General features: G+C 34.5%; 1 protein-coding gene across 1 annotated transcript; it reads right to left on the minus strand.

Annotated features, from left to right (window-relative positions):
• Positions 1-10,348: 10,348 nt before the first annotated feature.
• On the minus strand, positions 10,349-16,197 carry LOC145801463 (leucine-rich repeat protein 1-like). The gene is made up of 7 exons (XM_082893065.1): positions 16,029-16,197; positions 13,793-13,925; positions 13,603-13,674; positions 11,418-11,561; positions 11,249-11,329; positions 10,713-10,759; positions 10,349-10,586 (listed from the first exon to the last, which is right to left on the minus strand). Exons 1-7 carry the CDS (start codon positions 16,096-16,098, stop codon positions 10,546-10,548), a joined length of 588 nt encoding a protein of 195 aa, XP_082749191.1. The 5' UTR covers positions 16,099-16,197; the 3' UTR covers positions 10,349-10,545.
• Positions 16,198-17,150: the final 953 nt, after the last annotated feature.

Below are 17,150 nucleotides of genomic sequence, written 5' to 3' on the forward strand. Positions count from 1 at the left end.
ATTGTTGCGTGTGCGTTTCATTGCAACTTGCTGCTTTGCATGATCATGAATTATGTCCGGCTTTGTGCATATCATTTTGCATCTTGCCCCCTGCCTGCGGGCACGTCTTTGTTATCTTGCCTGTTTGTCTAAGTCTTCGGCCTTGTCAAAAATGGGTCGTCTCTGGGCTTTGACATTCACTCCCGTCAATTACGAATTTTGAGTTCTGTCAAAGAAGGGCAACTGTAGACACCCCATTTTTGACCGACCTTAAGACTTAGACGTCACCAACTGAGCGCTCGGTGATGTTGCATATTGTGCTCGTTCTGAGGTTGCGGAGTCTCGGCTGCGAGCCTTGCCTCCAGACTTCGGGGCTCTTTTGTGCTTTGTCTCGATTTGCGAATAGGGTCCTGTTTTCTCTGTTTTCTCTTCCTGAAGGGAGGGAGAGGTCTCGTAGACCATCTCTCAGTGGCCATAGGCTACGTTTCGTGGTGTAGGCCATTTTTCCCGTTTGGAGCCCAGTTTCTGATTTTCCGAGCCGTCGGCCGTGTGCTTCAGTTCGGGACCGCTTAATTACTTCTGTTTGCTCTGGTTTTTGGCACACACCTTATTTCCTCCCTTTAGAGGGACACTGTGGCCTGGGAGACCACCTTCGTGGTCATACGCCACTTCTAGTGCCTAACAGCCTGTTTTCGGGGCCTCAGACTGCACGTTTTGGCCCCCGAACCCTCGTTTTGCATCCGTCTTCGTCCATTTTTGGTAGGGACCCTATTTTCATTATTAGGGAGGTGGTAGTATGGTGGGAGGCCACCTTTTCCTCTTGGAAACCAGTTTTCTCTTTTTCTCTCTCCTAAAACTAGTTTTTCTGACAAAAAGCTGGTTTTTCTCACTTTTGAGCCACAATTTCTGGCTTTTCATACCACCATTGTGTCATGCTCATCTGGGAGGCCACCAATATGGGTAGGCCGATCAGTAATTCTTCCTGATCCTTTTGAACTTTTCTAAAAGCTGGTTTTTCTCTCTCTTGGGTCACATTTTCTGGTTTTCCATTATACAGCTGTGTTGCACTCATCTGGAAGGCCACCTTTCTGGGGTGGCCGGCCAGCATTTCTCCTTGAACCTTTTGACCCCTGGTCAGCCGACCAGGGGGAGTGGCCAACCGACCACTTGAACTGGTCGGCCTGCTTCTTGCTTTTTGCTCTCTCTGAATGCATCACAGCTGTGCCAGCTGGGAGGCATTTGGACCATCCTCCATACACGTGTATGGAGGATATTTGAAGCTTCCATGAGAATCTTTGGCCTCTCTTCTCTATAAGAGAGGCCCTCCTCTTCCATTTGAAGGGTTCAACAAATTTGTTTAAGGCATATACACTCCACCCTCCATAGCCTTCTTCTTCAAAGCTCCAAACCCTAATTTTCTTGCACCATTTGCACTACACCTCATAGCCTACCACCTCCACCATCCATTCCTTCACCTTGGAGGTTATTTGCAGAGGTTGAGAGCTCACATTCTTGGTCCAAAAGCTGCTGGAAACCTGCTCTTCAAGGGTAAGCCTCCATTTCTCATTTTCTTGCCTTATTTTGCATGATAGCTTAGCCCTATTTGCAAGAATTTTTGGGCTTTGTCATAAATTGAAAAGTTTCTTCTTTTGAGTCCTCTTGGAGTTTGATTAAGGACACTTTTATGTTTGAGACCATCTACCTCCTTGTATGCTCTATCCCTCTTTGTAGGCTTATTTTGCATCATATCTTAGCCCTACTTGTGAGCATTTTCGAGATTTTCCATAAAATATAAAATGTCTTATTTTGATCTTCTAAACATGTTTGTTTAAGGACTCTTTTCTGTTTGGGGTTATCTTCTTCCTTGCATGCTTCATTTCCTCATGCTTTGAGCCATGCATTTGAGCATTTACATTGGCCTTGCTTTGGCCTCTTAGCCACTGAAATCTAGTGGATTTTTAGTGGCTTTGATGTGTCTTTGAGCTCCAAAATCAGAGAGGGGTGACCCTCTCACCCCTTGTTCTCTTTACTAGCATTGTTGGCCTTCCAAAGGAGCTCCATTTTGCATGTTGTGAAGTCACATTCCAGGACTAATTTTGTGAGTTTTATGGTCTGCTTTAGCTCTGTCCAGAGCCCATTTTGCCATATTTTATGTCTATGATGCATGTGTAGAGCAATCCTATTCAAGGCCTTTCACAGGGGCCTTTCATTGCATGCTTCCTAGACCAATTCCAGGGCCTATTTGGTGAGTTTTAAGGTTGTCATAACTCATTTCCAGAGGTGGTTTTGACCTTTTATGTGTTCATCATATAGGTGTAGAGTAACCCCTTGCATGGCCTTCCAAAGGAGCTCATCATTTTTTGCATGCATTGACTGAGTTTCAGTGGTTATTTGGGCATATTTTGGCATGGAATACATCTGTTTTTGGCTGGTTTAATGAGCTTTCATATGCTTCATATAGTTATAGAACAACTGATGGTTCACTAGCTTTCTTTGCATGCTTTGTGGGCCCTTGATTTTAGCACTTTTTTGCCATGTCTTAAACTGATAATGTGCTTATTTTGGACTTCCCTAGCCTTGTTTTTGGGTCTCATGATTGAATGATGTTTGTTTTGCATGCTTGTAGTTCAATACCCATGCTTAACTTTGAGATTTGAGGTCCATTGCATGCATGTGCTGAGCTGTGTTCATGTTTTGAGGCCATTTTACATCACATTTCAGAGCCTATATGAATGCCATGTTACCATGTTTTCATCTCTTTAAGTGTGCTTGAGAGTCGGGCTTGTATACCTCATTTACCGACCATTGAATGAGCTTCATTTTCATGCTTGTTGAGCCATCATTTTAGGCCAATTTCCCACTATTTCAGACCTGCCTAGGGTCTGTTTGGGGTTGGTTTTTCCTTTGGTGCATTGCTTTGGGTACCTCTAGTGTAACGCACTTCACTAGTTTCGGTACCCGGGCCCCCTAGCTTGCATTGTGTGCCATGTTTGCATGATTCGGGACCATTAAGCATCATATTTCAGAGCTGTAAATTGCATGTTTGTATGCCATCTTTCATCCCTTGCCATGCTTTGGTAGAGTGGTAATTCATGCCTTAGGTTCGATCCTTGGCATTCGTGCATGTGTGCATGCATTTCGATTCTCTCATTTTCATCACATGGCCACTGATGTGAGTGTGGCTGAGGTCCACTCACATTGGTATAAGTCCATCTTGCATCGAGCATGCCATGTAGTTCTTGTTGTTGTATGTTTAGCCTTTGCATTGCGTATGCTAGGTTGTTAGGAGCATTGTGCATGCCATGATATGCCATTCCCCGCATTGTGTATGCTAGGTTGATAGTCGCATCGAGTATGCCTTAGTTCACGACCATTGAGCATGCCATGTAGTGTTAGCATTGTATATGCTAGGTGCATGTTTGCATTTTATCCTTTGCATGCTTGCATCACTTGGTTGCATTACATTTAGGATTGCATGCTAGTCGCATTTGCACGTGCCATGCATTGCTTGTTGCATTATGCTTGGAGTAGGGTTTAGTCCAAGCACGGGAAACGAGGGACGTTTCGTACTCCAAATGACGAAACGTGTCTCGATTCTCGGTCGCCAACATTCCGGATTTCCCATGATGGAGTTTAGGCCTTAAGTGTGTATTTGTGCATTCATGTCACATTAAAACGTGCAATTCGACTCCTCGGCCATCATGCATTGAGATGCGTGGTTGATGGCCCGAGGACCGAGGGCCACACTCCCTAGAGCTTGTGCAAGGACGGGGAAGAGTGGTCACGCACACATATGTTGAAAATACATTGCTTTCTCTCCTTATTGCCTTTGTTGCAGAAAAACTAGAGTCTAGGGGCAGAAAGTGGTTGGCCTGGTCGCCGACCACCTTTTTTGGTTTCCACCATAAGGGGTGGTCGGCAAGGGTTTTCCAAGCCAATACCTGGTCGGTGGCTTTCCCAATGTGGAGTTTCAGCCTTCTGGAGCTTTGTGTAAATTTCTGAAATCAGCTGCAAACAAAGGCGAGACGAGGCATCACGATGGAATTTACCGACAAAGCGCATCGAGCATGCATGCATCCATCATCATCCAAAACAGAGCTGAGGCAGCCACATTCATTTCATTTATTTGTTTACTTAGCTAATTTGTTAATTAGTTAGTGATTGTGTAATAATTAATTGTAATTCGTTATTCATTCGGACTGTATTATTTAATCGGACCCTCTGAGCGAGGGCACAATTGTAATAAGTGCGTGTGTGTGATGTATGTCTTCCAACCCTACGTTTTTCTCCCTTTTATTTACCAGCTTATGATGGTTAGATTAGGGCATGTTTCAATTAGCATACTTATGCTTGCATGTTTGCATCATTCATCTGTATTGCATGCACCGGGCTCGGCGCATCATACTAACTGCATTTGTATTTCAATTCCAAGTTGAATACGTGTTAGCTGTAGCATTTTACATGCCATCTTTAGAATAGCCGAGCCTATTGTAGTTGCATTCCTGCATGTGTTGCATTAGGCATCTCTGTATAGTTAGGATCATGCATTGATTTCTAACTAGTTTCTGTCTTGGCTTGGAGTACTCGGTAAGTCTTATGCTTTAGCATTCTTGCATGCGTGTGAGTGACTGCCATGATAGCATGCTTGCCATGAGGCTAAATGCTTATATGATATAACTGCCTGAATGCCTGTGGGTGAATGTTGGATTATCTGAATTGGAATAATGCATTGACTGTGAGTTTTAAGTCCACTATATAGTGGCAAAACCATGTTTTCTAAGCCCACCTGAGGGTGGCAAATCTACATTTTAGCCTACTTACGAGTAGCAAACCGCTTTCAAAAATAAACATGAGATGTTTTGTTCCAATTCAGGCGATCCAGTCTATACTTGTATGCTGTGCAGATCACATAGTAAATCTAGGCTAATAACCGGAATAAGAACGCATAATGTTTTCAAAACTAGATATCATGGTTAGTAGAGGCCGATCTTTGATCGGAGGAGCGGGGGTGCTCACGAAGTGACCTTCCCCAATCGTACCCAAGTTCCCGAGCCGAGGCAACTTTGGTGATGACGGACACGTGGCCTTAGGCAACGAGTCAGGGTTTCCTAAATTCTCCCAAAATAAATATTTAGGTGGCGACTCTGTATCTGGCAAAGCAGTCCATGTTTGGCACTTCTTTCAAAAAATCTATTTTCAAAAACGATTTGTCAGATTTGGACTCTTTGATGATTCATCGGTCTTGCATTGCACTCTGTGAGATTAGATACAAGACCGTGACTTTGAGTCCTGAACTGTAGCGAGCCCAAATGAACAAAACGGGATTTCCCTCCTGGGGCGTTTGGGGACGTCTACAACAGTGCTCACAAGTAGACAAAGTGACTTTAGCGAGTGGGCCTAAAAGACCTTCTCTAGCCAATCTAGTCATCCTGTCTTGCCCTATGTGGCCTAATCTAGCATGCCATCTCATAGAATCATTATCACAAAAAGATGCAATATTCGAAACAGAGCCATTGGCACTTTTATTAAAACTAGAATCATCTACATCCAAAACTAAAAAACCATCTGAAAGATAACCAAAATCATAAAAAATTGTTCCCAAATAAATGCAAACACCATTATTCTCAAAATATAAGCTAAAACCAAGGCTCATCATGCTAATAAATGAAACTAAGTTTCGCCGAATATCCGAAGCATAAAGAACATCATGAAAATACAAGGTGCGCCCTCGTCACATTTCCAGCTTGTATGTGCCAATGCCAAGCACCTCCACACTGGTCTCGTTCCCCATGTAAACTTTTTTGCTCTCAACAGGTACTCGGCGATACTCAACAAACCTTACTCTGTCCCTCGCGATATGGTAGGTTGCTCCGGAGTCTACAACCCAAAAATGAGGAGAATGAACAATTAATGCTCGACTAGACACAAAGCATTGAATACGAGAAATTAAGTAAGGGAGTACCTTCTTCTGCTCAGGGCAATCCCGAGCGAAGTGTCCTTCTTTGTTACAGTTAAAGCATGTCAATTTAGCCTTTACCTTCTTGCCACCTCTTTTGCCCCTACGCTTGAAATTTCTAGCGCCATTGGGCTTTAGTGCAGCTGCTGCTTGCTTCTTAGGGGCACCTTTTGCTTTTCCACGTTTGAACTGAGAAGTCCTATGTGAGCTCGACTCAACCACCACAGCAGAACCATCAGACTTAGCTGCCTCAAGGCGCTCAGCCTCTAGCTCCAAATGACGCGATATGTCTTCGAATGTTTTCACACTCTCATTATGCATCATGTTCTGCTTCATCTGCTCCCAAGAATTTGGCAAAGAGCGAATCAGAGCTTGTACTTGCTGCTCTTGAGTCAAATTGTGCCCAGCAGCCACAAGCTCACGTATCATGGCTGACATGACCTTTAAATGCTGCTTCATCGAGTGATACGCCTTTTTTTGATAAGAGTCAAACTTCATAGTCAGCCCACGTAGCTTTGCCAAGGAGGTAATACCAAACTTTTGTTTGAAAGCTTCCCACATCTCAAATGCAGTCAGGGCAATGCTCAAACTCACTAATCAAGTCATTGTACATGCTGCTCAACATAGTAAAGCGCGCACACCGATCTTTGTTACGCCAAGTCTGAAAGACTTCAAGATCACAACGATGTTGAGCTGTATTGCCCTGCTCTGGCTCAACCATCACTTGTTCAAGTGTGGTTAACACTTCTTGCTCATTGAGGAGGTATTGGATCTTACGGCGCCATATATCATAATTGTCGCCATCCAATTTCTCTCCCTTAGTTAAGTCTGCCACCACTGTCTTAGCAGTCATTTCTACATACAGAGTAAACAAATGCGCAGGGGATATTAATGATAGCAACACAAAAAATTATTTTGCAGCAAAAAAAATCTAAATTAAATAATGATAATTTTACGAATGTCTCAAGATCGAAAATTTGCTATGCTCGTAATCATCTCTTGTGCCTCTAGTGATAATTATCAAAATTTAATTTAATTCCATGCGCAAAAAAAAAAAAAAAAAAAAAAAAAAAAAATCAATCTCCCACTACTTATGGCATATACAAAGTATGATAGATTCCATACAATAGCGTCTTAATGTAAATTTACAAATAACTGATGCTATATTCATTTAATAATGGAATTCAAATAAATAAATAAAAAACTAATTATGCTTCTTTAATTGCAACATATTACAAACCCAGAAAATATGCTGTATTCAATATTTAGATTATGCTACAATAAAAAGTACATCATTCTGAAATTTTCTAGAATTTTTTCTGAAATTTTCTGGAATTCTAAATAACTAATAAACCGACATAAAATTAGAAATAAAAAATTTCAGAATCTGATAAACTGAAAAAATTATACCAGTAAATAGTAAAATATTTCAGAAGTCTACAATAAAAATTTCAACCCCAGAAAATTATTTATGCAATACCAGAAGTATTTTAAAGCATAAATAATGAATTATTATCACAGAAAAAATACTTTTTATTTTCATAAAATTTTCACAATTTTACAGAACATGAAAAATTTAATTCTGAGTCTAATAGTACTAACCACGCATAAAACAAAACTATAACGAATTAATTATGACCATTTGACACGATTTAAAATTAAAAACAAAACAAGCTAGCTAAGCCGGCGGAGGGCACGCGTGTGGACAACGCCGCTAATGCGCGCGTGATGGCGCGTTGGAAGCGCGTCTGGCGCGTGGCAGCGCATAGCGGCTCGTGTAAGCAGCTCACGGCGTCAGGTGGCGCATGCGGACCACGCGCCGCCTTCCAGGGTGTTTTTTGGTCCAATTTTTGTACTGCCAGACTCCATTTTTCAAAATAAAACCATTTATGGTATTAAAAAAGACATTAATGAACATAAAAAATAGGTTTTTGTGCTCTTAATCTAATGAGAGTAGACATTTCCTCCTTTATAAACATTCATGTATATAATGTGTACATATATACATAAAAATATACACATGATTAAAGAAAACACGAAAATACACATTCAAGCTCTGATACCAATGTAAATCAAAGGTAAACACAGCGGATGAAAAATTATGGTCATACCTTTTTTCTGCAGAGTCTGAATTGAAAAATCTCGTGGGTAAATCATGTGCTTCCTGAATCTGATCAATCAACCCAGTAATGGAGTGATATTACAGAATGAATATCACCCATACAAGTCACAGTGCAAAATGGCTCTTGATCGTTGTATTTTGAGAGAAAGTCAGTAGATGGGAAAAAACATACGACATACGTTGTTTTTCTCTTTTAATCACCCATATCTCATATCATATCAGATATATATGATAATATCACATCTATCCATATCAGTTGATATAATAGATGCGGATATCTTGAGTGATTATCCAAATAGGTTTAAAGAAAGATCAAGCTACATGAACGTCCAATTTCTAACACGATCCTTTGTGCTAAGGTAAGAGTAGATTTTTTACATAAGCTACTGTAAATTGCATGGAAAAAAGCAAAAAAAGAAAAAGAAAAGAAGAATAAATGCTTCATGGGCTTGAATAATGAAGCAATTGGTTGATGCATCGGATGGTCTTCTCCATGCATCTTGAGCCCATAAAATATCAATAAAATGAAAATATTCCAACCTCTTAGCAATATGATGCATCGATGCATAGCGATATATTTTTGAATAAGCTGGAGAAATTAAGAAAACATCTGTGATAATAACCTTCTAGATTTTTTATTAAATTGGATATAGTGAGACTGTTTGGTACAATTTATATGAGTTATTTTTTCTTTTCTTTTTTAAATTTTAAAAATATGAATTAGATCGTTTGGTACAACTGTTACTTACATTTATAAGGCATAAATAGATTAAATAAAATAAAAAAAACTAATTATTTAAAGGTTGAGAAATTATGCTTTTGACCTTCATTTTTCGATTATCAACTTTTAATTTACAAAAAGTTATACTAATTAAATAGGCCAAGTATTTAAGTTAGGATTTTTACTGATAATAAATAATATCAAATTAGAGTGGAGCAAACCACCAAACTCGAATCACATTAACTAAAAGCATCACTTAGGCCTCGTTTGAGATTAGGTTTTTTTTAGTGTTTTTTTGACTTTTTAACTAAAATATGATGTAAAAAAAACTAGTATGTTTGGAATCACTTTTTAGCTTTTTACGAAAAGATGTGAAAAAAGTAGAGATAAAAGAAATTTTTTGACCTTTTAGTATTGATTGTTGACTTTTTAATTTTTTTTAGTGATTTTTTAATTTTTTAACTAAAAAAACACTTGCCAAATGAGACCTTAGTGTGCAAGACTTTCGATAAAATGAAAACTCAAAAAGGCAAAATATTCGCAATTACAAAAAAAAAAAATGTATAATAATAATAATTTAAAAAAGACAAAAAATCACTTAGGGTTGTCATTGACTTTATCAATAACCATTGGAGAGTACAGGCCCAACTACATAGAAGTTGGCATGACCACACGAGTCTGGCCTAGTTGATGTGTTCTGGGCTCAACGAATTTCTTAATTAGTTTCAGGCAGTCACTATGGGCCAGGTGGCCTGTGCAAAATACCACGTAAATTGAAGAATTGAACTAATTTGATCTCTTTAGGTTTGTTGGGTTTAGTTTTTGAGTATGTTAGTTTGGTTTCAGATCTTCGAATCATCAACACGCTAGGATTGAACTAATTCTTGGTTTTGGATTTGTCTAAACCGAATATATATTATGTAAAAATCTATTTAACATCTCTTCACCTAATTAGACTATCATAGTCGATTTGATTGCGTTTATATTTTTTTATGTAAAAAAAATATTATTGGATTTAATTTGTATTGGTTGTGGTTTAATTTGAATTGAACTTTACTATACTACTGTTGACACTTGTTGGCATGTATTAAACAATATTTTATTATATTTAAATGTTAAAAACTTATTCATTATTGATTAATTCACTTCATTTTTATTTATTTATTATTTTTTATGTAGTGGAATTGTAGTCCCAACCCAAACTAACCCGAGCTACATTTGCTTGAGCTTGATTATAGTGCATGATTGGTTTGGTTTTGAGTTTAAAAACTTGAAATATGGATTTGTTCCAAATTTTGGTTTGAGATGATTTAAATAAGCGTACTTTTTGACTTTTTACAAAAAGATGTACAGAAAAATAGAGAAGTAATGACCTAAAAAAGATAAAAAGATAAAAAATGCGTACTTATTAGTACACTCCAAACAAGGTTTCAATGTCAATCCAAATCAAACCGACCCATGAATGCCCTAGGTATGAGATAAATGAGAAATTTCAAAAGCTCTACCTAATCTGTTTATCCGCTACAATGGTAGAAATAATAAATACAGAAAAAAAAATACAATGTTGATATCACTTGGAAAAGAAATATATTCGAAGAAGACTCATAAATCAGCAATGTAGAGAAGATACAAGGATCATATGTAAATTAACCCATATGGGTTTTCATTTATTTTGACGCAAAGAAATGTGCTTCCAGATTCACATCTGATCTGAAACAGAAGGAAATAACAAAAACACTTTATTTGAAATTAAGGTTTCAACTAGTTCTATGCTTTTGCGTCTTGTATTATTGTTGTAACTGCAAATCCTTCACCCAAAAAAAAAAAAAAAAAAAAAAAAGGGTAAGAATTAAGAACAGATTAGTCAATTAATTACCAATACACAGTAAGAAAAATGAAATCTGTTGGCTCATTAGTGCTTAAGCTTGGAATACCTGTTTTGTTAGTTGCTCTCCCGAAAAATTGATTGTCTGATACATTCCTGACAATTTAATTTGCATCAATGAGTAAGATCAACCAAGACATTAGTAAATTTATTGAGCAAAACTGGATAGAAAAAAGTAATCGGGGATAAGTGAACATTGTTCTGTGTTGGGGATGAAGTATACTAGGATCAAACTCTTTTTTTTTTTATATTTATTTTATGGAAATTATGCTGTATCATAAATTTTTTGAAGAACACGAAAAATCAAATCCTTGAGTAGGACCCTTCCTATTACATATTTTGGCCCCGTTCTTTCTATGCAATTTCTTGCAATTTAAAATTCGAGAGTAAGAAAATAAAATTCTAAAGTGTCTCTTCTCTTCCAAACAAGTTTTTTCTAAGTTTATCTTTACCAAAGAAGTTGCAACAATACTTTTGAGGCATAATTTCAAAATTACAAAAAATAACAAATAAAAAAAAAAAAATTTGTCATAAGTTGCACCAAATAGGGCATTGAGAAGACACAATGGGGAATAAATAACTCACATAATAGCCAAGTTGCCAAGCTGAATGAGTAGAATGACCTCGTCTGGTATTTGTCCACTTAGCACATTACTATTCAATCTCCTGCAATCATTATATAAAGAAAAAATTATTGACAAAACATCATATCAGAGAGAGAGAGAGAGAGAGAGAGTGAGAGAGAGTGAGTTACATAAATCTCAAGGATTTCAAGTTGCCTAGGGTTGCTGGGATGGACCCAGAAAGTTGATTGTTATAGAGGTCCAGGCTAATCAATCCGCTTAGCATGCCAATCTCTGATGGAATTGATCCAGTGAGGTTGTTAGCATATAATTCCCTGCAATTTATTGCACATATCTTTGATACATAATTATTCATGTGCAATAGTTTTAAAGCTTTTTAACTAATTGATGCCTAAATAAGAAATTTTTCATTTTACTCCATAACCGTTCAATTGTATCAATTTACTCCACAGAAATACAAAATGTATTTTTATTCTATCCTTAACCTTGATGCCGGTCAACATTAATGATGGAATTAGTAGGGGTGAGCATGGTCCGGATTGGACCGGATTGAGGTAAAACCAGGACCAATCCGTTATCTACGGTTCCTGAAAAATTGGAACCAATCCAATCCGTTTAAATCGTGGAACCAATCCGAACCAATCCATTTAAACACGGATTGGATCGGTTTAGGACCACAGATTTACATAATTAAATAACAAAAAAAAAATATTTAACACTTAATTTCATAAAAATATAAATATAGCATCATATTAGTTTCACAATAACATGTCTTTTCATAATAGTGACATACTGTTCTAGAATTTAAACAATCATAAGAAAACTGGTTCCACCATAAGTATTTAGATCATTACAAATTAATATTAAAAACTAGCAAACAAAAGTAATAAAAGGAGATACTATGCGAGTTTAGGTTTGGATTTAAATTTTATATAAAATAAGAGAAGATACTATACAGGAGGGTGTATATTAAAATATAGATTATTTGTATACGGTCCGGATCGGTTCCAATCCGGAACTGTGGGGTTCAATCCGGAACCAATCTGTGAATTACGGATTTTTAATTTTTTAATCCGGAACCGAACCACGGATTCAAAAAATCAATCCAAACCTACTGGATTGGACTGGACTGGATCGGATTACGGATTTCACGGATTCCTTACTCAGCCCTAGGAATTAGGAAGGGAGATGCGAAGAAATCCCCTCAGTTTTGAAGCTAAAATGTCTAAAATACCCCTACTTTCACTGTTATTATGGCAAGCAAATAAAGACATTTTGTATTTTGGTTGGTCTTAAAAGCCAATTTATTGGCTACAAAAGCCTATTTTATTTTACTTAAAAATAAACACCCTACTCATTAGATCATACACATTTCTTGCTTAAAAAGTCAACTTTAATCGCTCTAAAAGGTTAGTGTCTAATCAACTAACATCTTTTAATATTTCTTTTTTTGATAACTTATTTTTAGTCAATAAATCAATTTATATGATTGAAATATTAGAAACGAAAATGACATGTATGGCCAGTGGCGCGGAGCCAGAAAATTAAATAAGAGGAGACACTTATTAATTATAATATTGAAATTTTTTATAAAAATATTTCACATAAATTTTTACGATTGACTTTAAGAAAGATCAAAAAAATAATATTATTTGTAACTAATCTATCATGGACAATACAAAAAAAGTTATGATTCTTAAAATAAATAATATAATGCTAAAGTAAATTTTTTACATAAAATTTGAGTAAATATTTAATATAATGGTAATATCACATCATCATTGACATATGATATCATTAACCAATAATAAAGAAACACATGGAAGGTGAACCTCATATGTCAAATGTAACTAACAATTCGATAAATTATATATCTTCATCGTAAGATTAATTATGATTGCATACCAATAATAATAGACATCACCATTACATTAAAAAAAATTATAAATTTTCTTAGATAATAATATAACTTATTGTAATATTTTAATTTTCAATCAAAACAACCATTATTATTCTCATAATTTTAAAAACATTTCACTCTAAAAAATATTTTTATAATTTTAAAAAAATATTTTTTTTATATTTGGTATTAAAAAAAAAAAAAAAAAAAAGCCCAAAACCCAGGGGAGGCACATGACCCCCCTGGCTCCTCTCTAGCTTCGCCTCTGTGTATGACATATTTCAAAGATTAAAATTGTATTCAACCCTAATATAATTTTGCATTTTTGAAAATACCATTGTCATATCCATAGAGATGTTTATGACTTAGTTTTATTTTGGAATAAGTGAAATCGATTCACATATAGAGAGATCACCCTAGTGTCATGATGTGAGACGCAAGTGTGGATAGCTTACAAGTATTGGAGATTTGTCAAATTTCCCAGAAGAGGTATAAGACCTCCCGAAAGTCCAGCATTGCCAAGGTCCCTTCAATAACCAAATCATATTTAACAAAAATAAATAAATTAATAACTATGTTAGGAAGATAGAAATTAAAATAATTTTATTATGAATACAGAAATCAATTTAAAAAAAAAGAATTTACACTCTAGTAACACTATTTTCAGAGTTGCAGGTGACGTGAAACCAGGTGCAAGGATTGACAAATGTTGAGTTCCAACTCTTTAGGACATTGAATGGGTCTACCAATTGGGCTTTCCAGGCAGACAGAGCATCCACTGTAAATGAAACATAAGCAAAATGTAAAGGCTTGCTTTGGATTTTTAACAAATATTTGGGATTCAGCCATTCTATTTGTCATTTTATTATTGGCTGGAGATCTCATAGGTTAATAATGACATATATGTTAATGATGATATATATATATATATATCACGTTTCATTTAAGTTTTTTCCAGGGGTCATATTATAGTACATTTTATATGCAAGTAAATCTTCGTTTGTAAATCTTCTTTCATCAATAAAGTTTCACTTTTACCGATCAAAAAAAAAAAAAATACATATTATATACAAGTTACGATATTTATGGAGTTCATTAACACAAATGTCATAATTTAATTATTTATCAGTCATAACTTTTTTAACAAAATTGAGTTATTCCAAATAAAGTATAACAAAAAATCTTTTGGATTATAATCAAAATCACCAACATAACAATAAATCATAATTAACACTACAATATATGTAAGAAAGTTATAATCAACACTCCAATAGATCATAACTAAATATTACAAACATTGCAACTAAGAGCATATGGTACACACCTCCCAAATATTGGATTTGTTTGCCACACCTTATTCTTAATTGAAAGCTAATAATCTGTAAACACAATCTAAAGGAGAAATTACACTCATCTCTTTTGACATTTAGAGAAAATATAATTAATTCCACACTTTTGACATAATTATTCTGGTTTCCTTCAATATTTTAATTCGCATAACATTTGTGCCCTTTTTTCATCAATAATTTGTTAATTTTATATATGGACAAAAAAAAAATCAGTGTGTTTGGTTTTAATTTTTTGAAAATTGAATTTTTTATTTTTCGTTTTTTTTTTATTTTTAGTAAATATTTTTAAAATTTTAAGCAATTTTTTTGCTTTTTTAGATGCATCTTACTTAGATGTATCTAAATAGTAAAATATTTGTGAAAAAATATTTTTAAAAAATTAATAAATACACAAAAATACAAAAAAATGTATTGAATTTTCATATATATATATATATATATATTTGTATTTTTGATATTTAGTGAACTATTTTAAAGATCTTTTTCACAAATATTATACTTTTTCAATGTATTTATATTAGGTGTGTCTAAAAATTAAAATATTGCTTAAAATATTAAAAAAAAATTAGTGAAAACAAAAAAATACGGAAACGAAAAAGTAAAATTTTCTGAAAAGTAAATTCTAGAAATGAAAAGCAAACAGAGTGATTAGCATCTCTTTTTATATTAAAATGTATATTTGATTTTGTTTATTTTAGTATTTGCCCACCATTTGTATAAGTGTTGATTGTTTTAATCTTACTAAAAGAGATGTTAGTATAATTATGTCTAAAGTATAGGACTAACTGTATTTTTTAAATTTTTTTTAAGAAGAATCAATGGTAATTTACCCAAATCTAAAACTATTCTTCCTCCAACTTCAAGATAATTTGGGTTCTTTTTAAGCTTGCTTACATTATTTTACCTCATCATTTGTAACTAGAAGTTATGTCAAATAATCTAACTAGAATCTCAAAAATATAAATAAATAAAGTTATAGAGCATCTTCAATGGTAATAGGTATTTACGTATAAACATTACTATAAAGTATACATTTTATTTTGCTTACCAACTATTTTATGTTTCTACTCCAATCATATTCTTTATTTTAGCTATTCATCGAAATACTATTAACTTCATAGAATATCACATCAGCAACAAAGATGGAGGAAAATGATCATGATGATTAAATGTATTTTGCCTACCTTGAAGACTAGCTACATGTAACTAGTGAATGTGAGTTGAACTAAAATGCCTAATCATATACCTAGCGCATTGGAGTTGAAAAAAGTAAGTCATACTAGATATTTTAACTAACAAACATTATATACCTAATGGGTTGGAGATGCTCTGGATTTGGATATTGAATTGGTAAACGATTTGTGTATCCCCCAAGAAAAAAATGAAGAATATTTTTTTTTCCCCTCAAATTTTCCTCTCATTTTTCTTTTTCTCCACGAATACAAAATCAAACACAACATAAAAGATCAAACAAGGTGATTTGAGTAAATTTTGAAAGGAAAACAAAGTTGCATGATATTAAATTTTGATACCTTCTGAGTTGCATTCCACTGTCACTAGAGCAAGAGCAAAGAAAAGGAAAACCAGAGTTGGAGACTTCATGGATCACTAACTAGTATAACTTATAAGCTTATACAGAAAGATCAAAGTAATATTTCTCAATTGGCTTTAGCATGCATCCAAGATGTGGGGTATATATATATAGGGAGGGAGGTAGGGAGAGTAGTGTTGAAGGGGTCAAAAGAGGTGGCGCTTCAGTTGTTACCCAAAAAAATAAAAAACAAATTCTCTGTTTTTGTTTTTTATTGTCGAAAAATATTTGTTAGAACAGCTGATTAATTATAAATAATAATAATAATAAAATAGGACCAAGAAATTTGAATTTGTTTTGGTGACCAAGACTCTTGGCCGGTTGGTGGAGCTTTTCTTAAATTAAAAATTAATAATAAGAAAATAAAAATTAAAAATACTCTTTTTCTAACTTTCAAATAATTAATTTATTTAAATTATTTCTACTTAATAAGTTATAAACAGAAAATGTATCAAATAATTTGGCACAAACTTTTAAATTAAAATAAATTATAATTACCTCTTAAAAATTGTACCAAACATGATGTCTATCTCAAAATCACATTAATTTATGTTATTTTATATTTAACAAAAAATCAAGACTCTTCCAAATTTAAGACTCGTTTGGAAACAGACTAATTTTATAATTTTTTAATTATTTAGTTAAAATATGAGTTAAAAAAAATTAGTATGTTTGAGATGACTTTTTGACTTTTTACGAAAAGATGTGCAAAAGTAGAGAGAAAAGAGAATCTTTGACTTTTTAATATGAGTTGTTGGTTTTTTTAATTTTTTTAATAACTTTTTAACTCTTTAACTAAACGAGCTAATTCCCAAACGAGACCTTAGAGGTGTGAGAAAAGTCCTTTGGTTTGGAATGAAGGTAATTTTTACCGTGGCTTCGTAGAAAGACCGTTCTTATTTAATTCTATTTTTTTTCCGTGTAATTTCATAGATATAGTTGGCTTTTAAGTCAAAATAATTACCGATGATTATGGAGTTATTATTTATTAAATGAAGATATTATAGGTCATGAATTTTTTATCAAATAAATGATCAAATGTCTTATATGGATGTGGGGTTCA

The sequence above is a fragment of the Camellia sinensis genome, chromosome 10 (assembly GCF_055761805.1).
Source record: "Camellia sinensis isolate YWXY chromosome 10, ASM5576180v1, whole genome shotgun sequence".
Lineage (NCBI taxonomy): Eukaryota > Viridiplantae > Streptophyta > Magnoliopsida > Ericales > Theaceae > Camellia > Camellia sinensis.

Bases quoted from the DNA above. Each gene is read 5' to 3' on its own strand.
- LOC145801463 (XM_082893065.1), bottom strand. From the start codon at position 16,098: ATGAAGTCTCCAACTCTGGTTTTCCTTTTCTTTGCTCTTGCTCTAGTG. The intron at 13,675-13,792 runs GTAAATTCTTTT...TGGTTATTGAAG, and splicing joins GAAAATAGTGTTACTAGAGT to GGACCTTGGCAATGCTGGAC. The intron at 10,760-11,248 runs GTGAGTTATTTA...TTAAATTGTCAG, and splicing joins CTTGGCAACTTGGCTATTAT to GAATGTATCAGACAATCAAT.